General features: G+C 47.5%; 1 protein-coding gene across 1 annotated transcript in view; it reads right to left on the bottom strand.

The window, feature by feature from the left end:
- Positions 1 to 12,442, bottom strand: part of CPQ (carboxypeptidase Q) — a 294,821-nt gene that overhangs the window by 199,242 nt on the left and 83,137 nt on the right. Inside the window, exon 3 of the mRNA XM_056124932.1 lies at positions 11,903 to 12,110. Coding sequence (XP_055980907.1) covers positions 11,903 to 12,110 — 208 coding nt within the window. The remainder of the gene's footprint in view (positions 1 to 11,902; positions 12,111 to 12,442) is intronic.

Here is a 12,442-nt window from a genome sequence, read left to right as displayed (position 1 = left end):
TCACAATACGGAGAATCTGGAAACAACCCAAGCGCCTGAGAACAGATGTGTGGATAAAGAAACCATGGTACATCCACACAATGGAATAGTATGCAGCCATTAGGAAAAATGGAGTAATGAAATTTGCTTGTGCATGGATAGACATGGAAATTATTTCGCTGAATGAAATGAGTCGGAGGCAAAGGGACAGACATAGAATGACTGCACTCATTTGCTGGATATTAAAACAACAACAACAACAACATCGTATGAGAATAAACCCGAAGACAGTGGAAACAATGGCCAGGAATAATCATTCAAGATAGGAAGCTTGCCACTGAAGGTGAGGGAGGCTGCATTTAGAACAGAGAAGAAGAGACCACTATGATTTGATAGTCATCACTCTGGGCAAGAACTGAAAGGAGGCAGAGTGATATGCATGATACCCTTTCAGTAACAGTACTGCAAACTATAATGCCTAAAATCCTAAAAGAAGGGAGGAGAGAGAGAGACAGAGACAGAGACAGAGACAGAGATAGAGACAGAGACAGAGAGAGGTGTTTGCATAGAGGCAGGCAAGGAGTGGAGCAGAGACGAGAACATTTGGTGGCAGGAAAAATACAATGATGAAGGGATGGGTGTTGGAAGGCTGTATGATTAAAATCAAATCACGAACAACTTTGTAACTATATCTCATGGTGATTCAATAAAAAAAAATAGGGTCCACGAGGCAGGGAGTGCTCATGGAATATCTATCTACTCCTTGTATTTGCTGTTATTCTCTTTTTTTGCATATTTTTTTGGTTTTGGGCCACACCTAGCTGTGCTCAGGGCTTAATCCTGGCTCTGTGCTCAGGAGTCACTCTTGGTGGGGCTCAGGGGAACACATGAGGTACTGGGGATCAGACCTGGGTAAAGCAAGTGCCTTACCCACTTTATTAGAGCTCCTACCCCAATTGATCTCTTTTTTCCCCCTTGGGGAATTCCCGCAGCAGAGAACTGGTCAGCACCCAACATGCTTGCAGCATACATTATGGATCCCACAAACTCTTCCATCGGTGAAGGTATGTGTCCTGAGTTTCAACATACTGGGTCCCATGCTGAACAGGAATAGGACCTTGTGCTGGTCAAGTCGGGTAACATGACATCAACAGCCTCTGGAGAGAAGCAATGCACCCCAGATACTTATAAGAAAGAGTTTTAGTGAAGAGTAAATCACCCAAGGAAAAGATTTTAATTTTTTATCAGTGGGACACAAGCTACCGAGAGTATTTTGCCCACACGGCAAAGCCTGGCAAGCTCCCCGTGACGTATTCAATATGCCAAACACAGTAACAAGTCTCAAAAATAGAGACATTACTGGGCCCACTCGAGCAAATCGATGAATAATGGGAGGACAGTGTTTGCTTGACAGTGTTTGGGACACAAATTACTGACAAATGTAAGGGTTACAGCAAGCCATGATAGCCATGGGCCACAAATTAATGCAAAAGTTGTCAATTCACTGTCCTTCTACAAGTTTAGCAATGCCCCCAAAGCCTTACAGCTAACACACGAATGAAAGCTGATTGCTTCCTGTCCATCCTGAAGTGTGTGTGTGCATTACCAGTACTAAGCTATCGGGCAGGAATAAACTTTTCCAAATAATCAGTAATAACAACTAAATTTCCATCAGCAAAGCAAGAACAGACAAATCCTCTTATTCTCTCTTGAAAAAATATTACCCAAAAACGTTGTCACAAAAAGAGCAATTAGCAAGCACGTAAGCTAAAATGGAGAAATACAGACACTTGACAGGTGGTAATTGAATAAAAACAATTTTGATCGTCTCCTGAATTTTGTACTGTTGGTAGTATATGTGGAACCACTCTGAAATGTGTCATTTGTTGTCATCTTGTTTCTTTTCTAAGTTTATGATAATTTTATAATCAGTCTTATATTCTAAATGTTGTTTTCTCTTTTCTTAAGAGGGCCACCAGTTACATGTCGTCATACAAAACTTGAGTCCTCCCCTGTCTGGAATTTAAAAAAAAAACTCTTCAATGAATATTTTAGGAAATAAATAAAATGGGAAAACATGGACAACAAAATAGTTGTCCTAGATGTCAAACATTTAATGACCAGAACAGCCTCCAGTTAGAGCCATGTCCAGGAGGCTGTGAAATGATGCCCGCTGGTACTTGAAGGATGTCTGTGTTCTGCCACACCTATGAGGCAAACACATCCCAAAGTAAGACCTTGTAGACGGGTGCCAACCCACACCAAGATCCGAGCTTCTCCTGGAAAGGTCTCTGGAAACATCCTTCCTCGTCAGCACGGTTGAGCCAACAACCAAAGAACCCAATCCAAAACCAAATCAGAAGGAATCTTGAAAGCTACGGTGAGGTTTGATATCTGAACAATTAACAGCAATCAGGTATGAGGTGAAGGGTCTTGGCTGGCCTATGAAACACACCAGCAATGGGAAATGCAACTGATAATTTTTGGCGTTCTTCTTCCACAGCTCGTGGTATCAAGGAGAAATTTCAGAGGAAATGGTATTGATAAAATCCTGCTTTAATTAATCATTTCTCAGGCATAGCTTGGGTTCCTCTGGATAAAAAAAAATATAAATTCCTTTCATATATCAGTCAAGGCTCATGGTGAAAATTTTTGCTTTGACATTTACTGAGCACTTTGAAATTTTGGATACCTTATCAAAAAGGATAATGATAGGAATGAATTTTAATATATTCACTTAAAAAACAAATCCAGGGGCTGGAGTGATAGCACAGCGAGTAAGGCGTTTGCCTTGCACGCAGCCAACATGGCCAACACAGGTTCGATTCCCAGCATCCCATATGGTCCCCCGAGCACCGCCAGGAGCAATTCCTGAGTGTGTGAGCCAGGAGTAACCCCTGAGCATAGCTGGGTGTGACCCAAAAAGCAAAAAAAAAAAAAAACCAAATCCAAGAAGTGATACTCAGAAACACTGGGGTCTGGTGTGGGGAAGCTCATCTCTGCAGACACGCATCAGTCTGAGCTGAGGTGAATACAGAGTGAGGGCATGAGGGAGCACCAGGTAGGGTTGAGGGCATGGGGGAGCACCACGTAGGGTTGAGGGGGATGTGCAGAGGAGCCGGGCACCAAGTACAGGATGCAGGGGCCACAAAACTACCCAGAATCCGGTGGGAGCAGAGTTCTGGAGCTGCCACCTTGAAAGATGTCCACTCGTGTCAGCCTAGAAGGGACTGTCACCTCCTGAAGATGTAATGACCTATCAAGGTGTCTTAAAACTCACCGACTGTAGCCGTGGGTGAGGCTCTGGGAAGCCCTTGGTCCCATATAATTCTCTCCCCCATCCTGTGTGCTGTCCATAGTCTTGTCACAGAGGTGAGAGCAGGGACACGAGGTCACAAAGCCTCCAGTGCTCACAGTTGGACCCTGGAATCCCGGTTGGCCTGACTTCAAATGCCTCTCTCTACATTGCCGCTTTGGGTTTTGGTTTTGGGGGTCACACCCTGTGGTGCTCAGGGTTTACTTCAGACTTAGCACTCAGGGATCATACCTGCTGCATCTTGGGGGACCATATGGGGTGCTGAGGTAGAACCTGAGGTAGAACCCAGGTCAGTCACATGCAACATGAGCTCCTTCCCCACTGTCCTGTCTCTCCTCTCTGGCCGTCCCCTCTGCTCTCCACACTGGCTGTTGGTCCCCGAATCCCCCAGGAAGAACTTTCGGTTGAACCTTTCCTTCAGGGAGCTGAAGAAGTCAGGAGTCATCTGGATGCCAGGGGAGTCTGAGAGCTGTCTATATCCTGGGGGACGGGGGGGGGGGGGGGGGGGGCGGGAGGGAGGGGGGAGGAAGGGGAGGAGAGAGGGAGAGGGAGAGGGAGGGAGAGAGAGCAAGAGAGAGAGCACAGGCCATACGTGATGGTAAAAGATAGACTTTAGATTGCTCGGGATTCTGTTGGTTCACTGGTTCACACACGATATCAGACACTGTTTGAAGGGCACTGTGTAAACGAACAACATCATCACAACCCTGAAAGTGGAACTCACAGCGCATGAGTTTCTTTTGACCCTTGGGATTCAGAAAAACATGGCACGATGATGTGAGTCCTAAGCCTGTGCTTCTGATCATCGGAGAGCTGGGCTGCGGGAGGCGAGCCTTTCTCTGTCGTTTTAAATTATGGATGTGAATTTATAGCCAAGAATAAGTTTCTCTACCAAGGGTAGAAGGACGTGAAAAATGACAGTCCAGACTAGGAGTGCAAGCAAGCTGTTCATGCCAGCAATGACAGCAAACATCCTTGGAAAGGGAGGTGTGCAAAACCAACCCCCATGGACATGACTCTCCAGTCCCCACTCAGATTGCAAGATTCTGTCTTTGAGAAGCAGAAATTGCAAAGGTTGGTCACCTCATCCATACTGTTGATCCAGTTCTAATGTGCGGGGTCTTTCTCCTTCTCTCTCTCTCTCTCTTTCTCTCTCTCTCTCTTCATATTCAACCCTCTTGCCCTGCTCATGAGCACTGTGTGCCAGACATTGGGCATAGCTGGGACCACAGAGATGAATCAGACACTGTGATTCTGCAGAGTCCCCCAATCAGACACCCCCACCCCCCCGAGAACTTCCAACCCAGAGCAAGAAGCCAACACGTCCACACTAACCCTCAACAACACTCAGGCAGATGAAGAACAAACAGTGATGCCAGCGTCTGCTCTCCGACCCCAAGCGGCCATGACAATCCACCGTGACAGAGGTGCTATCAGAGAAATGAAGTTTGGTTTCTCTCACCCTGCCTTCCTTCCTTCCGCCTCCCTCTCTCTCACACTCTACACTCCCTCCTCCCATCCTCGTCCACTCCATACATAGGGCCAGTCATGCATTCGCAAGACTAGAGACGAAATTACTTCCATGCAGAGCTGCAAGATTCATGTGGTCCTTGCAAACATCAGCAAGAAGGTACGCAGGCCACACGAGGCGGGGAGCGTTACACAGCTCGTCAAAGTCACACCTCTGCTGGGTGTCACTCAAATGTTGGAATACTATTGCCTCACCACCCAGAATCTGGGCTCAAGAGGGACTTGGATGCCTGGCACCTCTGTGACGGAGGCTGGTACCCAGCACATTGCTTGGAGAAGTCCTCAGAATCCCTGATTAAAGACTGTTTAGGAACTACTAACAAAGAACGTCTAAACAAAGGAAAGAGTCAGGTCTTCAGGAACCAGTGTGCGGCACCACGGTTTACTCAGTGTCCTGTTCTCTGCCTTCCTTGGAGCACGACTTGAGTTGCATAGCCCCTACTCTATGGGCATGAATGAAGCACAAAGAAAATCAGAGAAAGAAAGAGCTTCTTTTTGGAGGTTGCCCCACTGAATCCTGGTGGTCTTTTCATTACGTTGAGCCTCCAGCAAGTATATCAGCCCCCCCCTCCTCGCCACCCTACACACAAATGCGATAATATTCCAAAATGATTTTCATCAAGCTTGATAGCTAATTGCCCTAAGGCCACACCAAAGAGCCAAACCACCAAGACATCAAAAAAATTAATCTAAGTGGGAAGTATGCAGCATTGATTTGCTGCCATGGGAGGAGCAAGAGTGAGGCTGGGGGTGGGGGTCACAAATTATTTTTACCTCTGCGAAGAGCCGCGTTTCCAAAAACATCCCGACAAACCTCTGGGGACATTTTCACCTCTGCTCTGCATGTTTGAAGCTGGTCCTCTGATTACCCAAATGTTCTTGTGAAATCTCATCAAGACGCTTTCTTAAGGGGAAGCGTGTTTTATAAATTCTAATAGCCTTAATCAGAGTCCCCTTTGAAGGTACTTAACTCTAGGATGGCGCCCAAGTCGTGCTTCAATTATGCCATTTATCGACTCTGTATTAATTATCATTACAGAGATGGGTCTGTCTGCTTCCTTGCTCACTTGCCAGATGGTGAAAGTTCCTCCCTCCCTCTCTCTCTCTCTCTCTCTCTCTCTCTGACACCCCACAAACATCACCTGGATTCACTCAAGCCTCTCTCCAGCTGAATCCTTAATCAGATCTTCCTCATCTTCATCCTGGATGACTTGTCTTCCTCCCCTGGGAGTGATTCTCTATCACACACACACACACACACACACACACACACACACACACACACACACACACGGTAGTCAAGTGGCATCAAGCAGGAAGTGGTCTTACAAAGCCAAGTTCTGTCAACAACTCTTTCCCACCTCCGTGCAGAGAGATATGGCTTTCACCGTGCACCAAAGGGAGAGTGTTGGCTGGTCCACATAGTCTGTGCTTGATTATCTGGGGCAGTGGGGAAAAATCACTGGAAAGCTGCCCTCCTGGCAGTGGGGGCCCAGACAGAGATCTAGGCTCCTTAGAGTTCCATTCTGGGCTGTGTTTCACGGGGGCTGATGTTGCAAGGGGCTGTATCTTGGAGTGATTCACAGACAATCCGGGATGCAGAGCTTCCATGGTGCTGGGCATCAGGCTAGAATGTTCAATGATGTTGGAGAAGCCAAAAGTGTAGATCTCAGAAACAGGAAATGCTTAACTACTATCCTCATAAAATATAAAAGTCAGGAGCCAGGAGGTAGCAGAGTAGTTTGGGTATATGACCGGCACGTGCCCAGCCTGGGTTCAATTCCCAGCAGCAATGCATCCTTGGGCAGTTGAACCAAGGGTCCAGTTGGCCTGAGGGTCACCGGTGGGTTCCTTGGACCTCCTGAGCAGCACTTGGAATCCCCCTCCCCCGTCAAATTACAATGAAATAAAATAAGAACCAGATTAGTGGGGAAAGGAAGTTGACTCTGGTGGCAAGATTGGTGCTGGAATATTGTATGTAGAAGCCCAACTATGAATAACTTTTGAATTCCCAGCGCTTCAACAAAATAAAATTTGGAAAGGAAAGAAAAGAGAAAAGACAAGAAAAGAAAAGAAGTCCCTTACATGCCTGCCCTCACCTGTGCAATGATTTTCTAGTCCCTATACCTTAAGCCCCAAGCTAGAGCCCTTCAATTCTGTTTCTACAATCTCCTACAGAACCTTCTGGCCCCAGCCTCACTAGTCCCAAATGCACTCCCACCCTTGTCTCCCTGGACACATTCTACCTCCAGTGACACGGGACAGGCCCGCATCCTACCTGCTGCCACGGAGGTCGTGGAAGGGAACCCTCTGTTCCATCAACAGTTCAAAACACATCAATAGCTTGTGAACATCGGGGACAGAGGAAAAGATCCAAACTGGCTCACGGAACTGCTGGCTGTTTTCCTCCATTTTCTGAGAAGGTGCTAAGAGCACGAGAGTTGTGTAGTTGCTTGCTGTGTGGTCAGAGCACAAATGGAATTCAGCTACCTGGATAACCCAAAGGGCCCCGATGCCCCCACCTGAGCCACTTGCAAGGTCGTTCTTTCAGCAGGTGTTTCCTGAGTGACTGATACTGAGGGCAAGACATTTTATACCCAGCATATGATGTGACTGAGGGAGGAACCAACTCCTGGCAGCTGACTTAACCATGTCTGAGGGAGGAACCAGATCCTGGCATCTGACTTAACCATGTCTGAGGGAGGAACCAGATCCTGGCATCTGACATAACCATGTCTGAGGGAGTAACCAGCTCCTGGCATCTGATATAACCATGTCTGAGGGAGGAACCAGCGCCTGGCATCTGACATAACCATGTCTGAGGAAGAAACCAACTCCTGACATCTGACACAATCATGTCTGAGGGAGGAACCAGATCCAGGCATGTGATGTTATCATGGATGAGGGAGGAACTAGTCCCTTGCATATGAGGTGACCATGTCTGAGGAAGCAACCAGTTCCTGGCATATCACGTGGCTGTGTCTGAAAGAGAAACCAGCTTCTTCTGTGTGCTGTGACCATGTGTGGGAGAAGAAACGGTCTACAGCGTGTGACATGACTGTGCGTGATTTGTTGGTCACAACACTTAGAGTGAGTCTGTCATACCAATGTTACTGTCACTGTCCTCCCATTGTTCATTGATTTGCTTGAGCGGGCCCAGTAACATCTCCATTGTGACAATTGTTACTGTGTTTGGCATATCGAATACGTCACAGGTAGCTTGCCAGGCTTTGCCGTGCAGGCGAGATACTCTCGGTAGCTTGCTGGGCTCTCCGAGAGGGGCAGAGGAATCGAACTAGGGTTGGCCATGTTGGCCACTTGCAAGGCAAATGCCCTACCTGCTGTGCTATCGCTCCAGCCATCATACCGATGTACAGACCAAAACTACCTCACTCACAGACAGATGAAATGAGTGGACACAAGCCAAAATGGGAAAGTCGAAAAGAGAGCTACCTCACCTGGTAAATGCAAACCAGGGAAGACTTTCCAGAATCTGGAAGGAGAGTCTGAAACAGTGAGGAGGGGTGTGGAAAGCTGCAGAGGAAAAGGCTCACATGGGGTCATGAATACTGAGGAGAGAGTTCACTGAGCAGGTGGAAGTGACTTCTGAGTAGAAGAAAGTGGAGTGGCTCTGGGGTTGTACAAAAAAACCATTAGGAGTAGAACTAAAGAGATAACTTCTGGAAAGCACGGTAAGGACAATGGGGGAATCAGCCGATGGTTATCCAGCTTAGCAGGCAACAATGATGAGTTTCTTCTCACTGAAACAGAAAACGCAGGAGGGAGATAGCGAAGGATGAGTTCAAGTTTGAAAACTACGAAAACATATACTCTCTGGGACATGCCAAAAAAGGAATCAGCAGGAAGCTGGACACGTGAGCCTAGAGCTGTGGCCTGGATAGGAAACGCGGGTTTGGACAGCACAATAGGACAGATGGCACTGGAAACACAGGCTTGCTCAGGGCACTGAGTAAGAAGTCGGAGGAATAAGGAGGACAAGATGGCAGGATAAAGAGTAGGGGAGAGAGGTGAGGGAGGAGGGGAGGGAGGAGGGAAAGAAGAGGAGAAGGGAGGGAGAAGGGAGAGAGAAAAAGAGAGAGGGAGGGAGGGAGGCAGGAAAGGAGAAAGAGAGGGGAAGAGGGGAAAGAGAGGGAGGGAGAGGTGGAAGAGAGAGGGGGAGAGAGAGGAGAAAGGGAGAGAGGGAAGAGAGAGAAGGGAAGGAGAGAAGAGAAAGAGAGAGGGACTTCATAGAAATAGAAGACATAGTTGAAACAGTCCAAAATGAGCCATTCTTGAGAGGGGTGAAGGAAGATGACAGTCATGCCCAGGAATGGCTGAGATTAGTACCAGGAATTTTGCTCCATGACTTGAAGGCCAGCCACACGTGCTAGGTGAAAAGGAAGCTCAGATAGAGAAGAGAGCACCAAATAAAGGGTGTTGTGAGACCCTCCCAGGGTGGGAGAAGCATGCTAAAAGCAGTCTATAGACCAAACATGATTGCCACTCAATGCCTCTCTTGCAAACCACAGGACCCAAAAGAAGAAAGAGAGAACAAGGGGGAAAGCCCTGCCACAGCGGCAGGGTGGGATGGGGGGTGGGAGGGATGCTAGGACCCGTGGTGGGGGAGGATGGGCACTGGTGGAGGGATGGGTACTTGATCATTGTATAACTGAAACCCAAGCACAAAAATTTATAAGTCTATAACTGTACCTCATGGTGTTTCACTAATAAAAAATGATTAATAAAAAAAAATGTTCGTTGTATTTGACAACCGGCAGCTATTTGTGAGCAGAACAAGACTCAGGCCAGTCAGAAAAGGCCAGGTGAAAATGATCCTGCATTGTGAGTAAGAGGCCGAACCTCAGGGCGACACATGCAGACGGTGAAAGCTTGGAGCTGCACGTCAGCCAGATCTCTAAGGAGCACTGACTCACAAACGGCTGCAAGCCAACAAAGAGAATGGATTTGTTTTGCTCTGCTATTTTTTCCAGTAAGAGAAACTTAAAGATATTAACGAGTTGAACCCTGCAAGTTCATTCCCCCATCTGCACAAGGGGGAGCAGTCACAACACCCCCTTTGCTTGATCCACTGAGGTGTCTGAGCAAATCAGGTGACAAGATGCCGAGTGACTGATTCTGAAGGCGACAGCTAGACCGACGTTATTATGTATTTGTAAATGCTGAAAACATGGAGTGATAAAATGAGTCCAGTGAAATATGGTCGGCCATAAAAATCAATAAACAGTTATTATCAGTTCAAAACCAGAAACAGTAAGAAAATAATTGGATACACACTGCAAGTTGCTGACCCCAGATCTGAGAGACTGGCCACAAAGTTCTGTGTCTTCAGCCAGAAAGAATTATTCTGGGGCTCCTAGATCCAGGCCGAGTTTCCAGATGTCTTCATCACAGCAGCAAAAACAAATGCCCAGGACCCCTGGCAGAGGCTGTGCACAGAGTCATCTGGGAATTTATTCATCTTGCAAGCAGTGGTTCTTAAGTAAATATTTCTGGCAACCACCCAGTTTTGCAAATCAGCACACCAGCTCCATAATTTAGGTCTCCTGACCAGTGGAATCGGGGGAATGGCCACAGTTTGCTGAGTCTGTTTTTCTGAGGGGTGACTGAGGCATTCTGGGAAGTCAGAGAGCCAAATTAATGGGAAGATATAACACCCAAAAGAATATGGTCAACTCATTACTTCATGAGCCATGGAACCTTTAAAGACTCCACAAAGAACATTATTTTTAGCCCCCCTGGCATCAGTAGAACTAGTCTTTCTCTTCTAAAATTTTTGCCAAGTGGTTCTATCATCTATCATCTATCATCTCCTGAGCTGGGATGATTATCTATCTCCATAAAAGAAAATGTCCCTTTCGTCTGTTGTTCTGGAGAAATTCCTTTATTTATTTATTTTTTTGGCTTTTTGGGTCACACCCTGCAATGCTCAGGGGTTACTCCTGGCTCTGAACTCAGGAATTAGTCCCAGCAGTGCTTGGGGGGACCAGATAGTAAGCCAGGAATTGAATCCGGGTCAGTCACGTGCAAGGCAAACACCCTACTCACTGTACTATTACTCCGGTCCTGGACAATTCTCTTCTACCTTGGTTACCTGGGAGCTGACAGCTCCTTCTTGGTTACTGTATTTTCAAGATTTCAGGGTGATAATTAAGGCTAAGCAGTGTCGTCTCTGGCTCCAAAGAGAAATTGTGCAGAACAAACTTCTTGTGTGATAGATATGAAGGACCAAGTCTACATATCAAAAGAAACCCCACTGGCAATTACCTTTTCATAAATAAATAAATAAATCTTAGAAAGTCTGCACTACTGTCCTAAAACGGTGCTTGTTTTGTACACATTTTTCAAATATTTCCTTGTTTAATGTGTGGCAATGCCCTAGGCATTGATTAAACTCCACAGGTCATTTTTAGAGCTTTTCTCTGTGGTAAAGCTGGATTTCACCCTGGGATAGACACTTCATCCCGAGGTCCAAGGCACAAAACCAATCGCAGGATGCTCTCCAACACACTGAGGAATAATTCAGCCTTTCCGAGTGCACATCCTCAGCCTTCCAACTGAGGAGTTTTCACACGTCACCTTCGCCCATGACTAGAAGGTGACAACAAGGCCTTGAACTTGAGCACAGACCCTGGGCCACGCGGCACTTGGAAACAGAGCCAAATCAATGTGAACGGGCTCTGTCCCCCCACCACAGGCTCGTTTACACCCCATGGGGACCCCATCATATGTTCACATTGGAAGCAAAGTTCAGTATGCTCTGCCCCCTCCAAGCTCCTGGGAAACACACACACGTGCTCTGTCCTTGGTCTAGCGGCATGCACCCAAGAATGCAACATCCAAGGAACAGGGGCACCTTCCCATCCAGCAGGGCCCGGAGACTTCTCAGGAAGAGGTGGAAGGGCAGGAAGAGCATCACCCACGCGAGGGCAGCGTGCAAGTGGGGAAGGCGCCAGACAGCCGGCTTCCCTGGGACCCTCGTGTCTGTCTCTCCCAAGTGCCTCCTCTTTCAGGCAGCCCTGGGTTGGGCAGGATCTTCCAGCGGGTACCATGACTCACCTGTAGATGGAGAGGGGCGTCACTGAGCGCACAAGGGCCGCCACAGCCCCCACTTCGGCAGCTTGCACAGCGCCCCGTGCGCGGTACTTGACGCTGTCCTGGTAGCTGACGAAGGGCTGGTTGTACACAACAATCTTTCCACGGGCTTCCAGGGCCCTTTTATGCAGCTCGTCAAAGGAATTCACCACCAGGACTTGGGCTGTGATACCTGGAAATAAAAGTCACACAAGAGAGCACCAAATAAAGGGTGTTGTGAGACCCTCCCAGGGTGGGAGAAGCATGCTAAAAGTAGTCTATAGACCAAACATGATTGCCACTCAATGACTCTCTTGCAAAACACAGGACCCAAAAGAAGAGAGAGAGAACAAGGGGGAATGCCCTGCCACAGAGGCAGGGTGGGCCGAGGGGGATGGGGGTGGGAGGGATGCTGGGACCCGTGGTGGTAGAGGATGGGCACTGGTGGAGGGATGGGTACTTGATCATTGTATAACTGAAACCCAAGCAGAAAAGTTTATAAGTCTATAACTGTACCTCATGGTG

This window comes from Sorex fumeus, unplaced genomic scaffold (assembly GCF_029834395.1).
Source record: "Sorex fumeus unplaced genomic scaffold, SorFum_2.1 ptg000053l, whole genome shotgun sequence".
Lineage (NCBI taxonomy): Eukaryota > Metazoa > Chordata > Mammalia > Eulipotyphla > Soricidae > Sorex > Sorex fumeus.
This window is presented reverse-complemented; position numbering and strand designations above follow the sequence as displayed.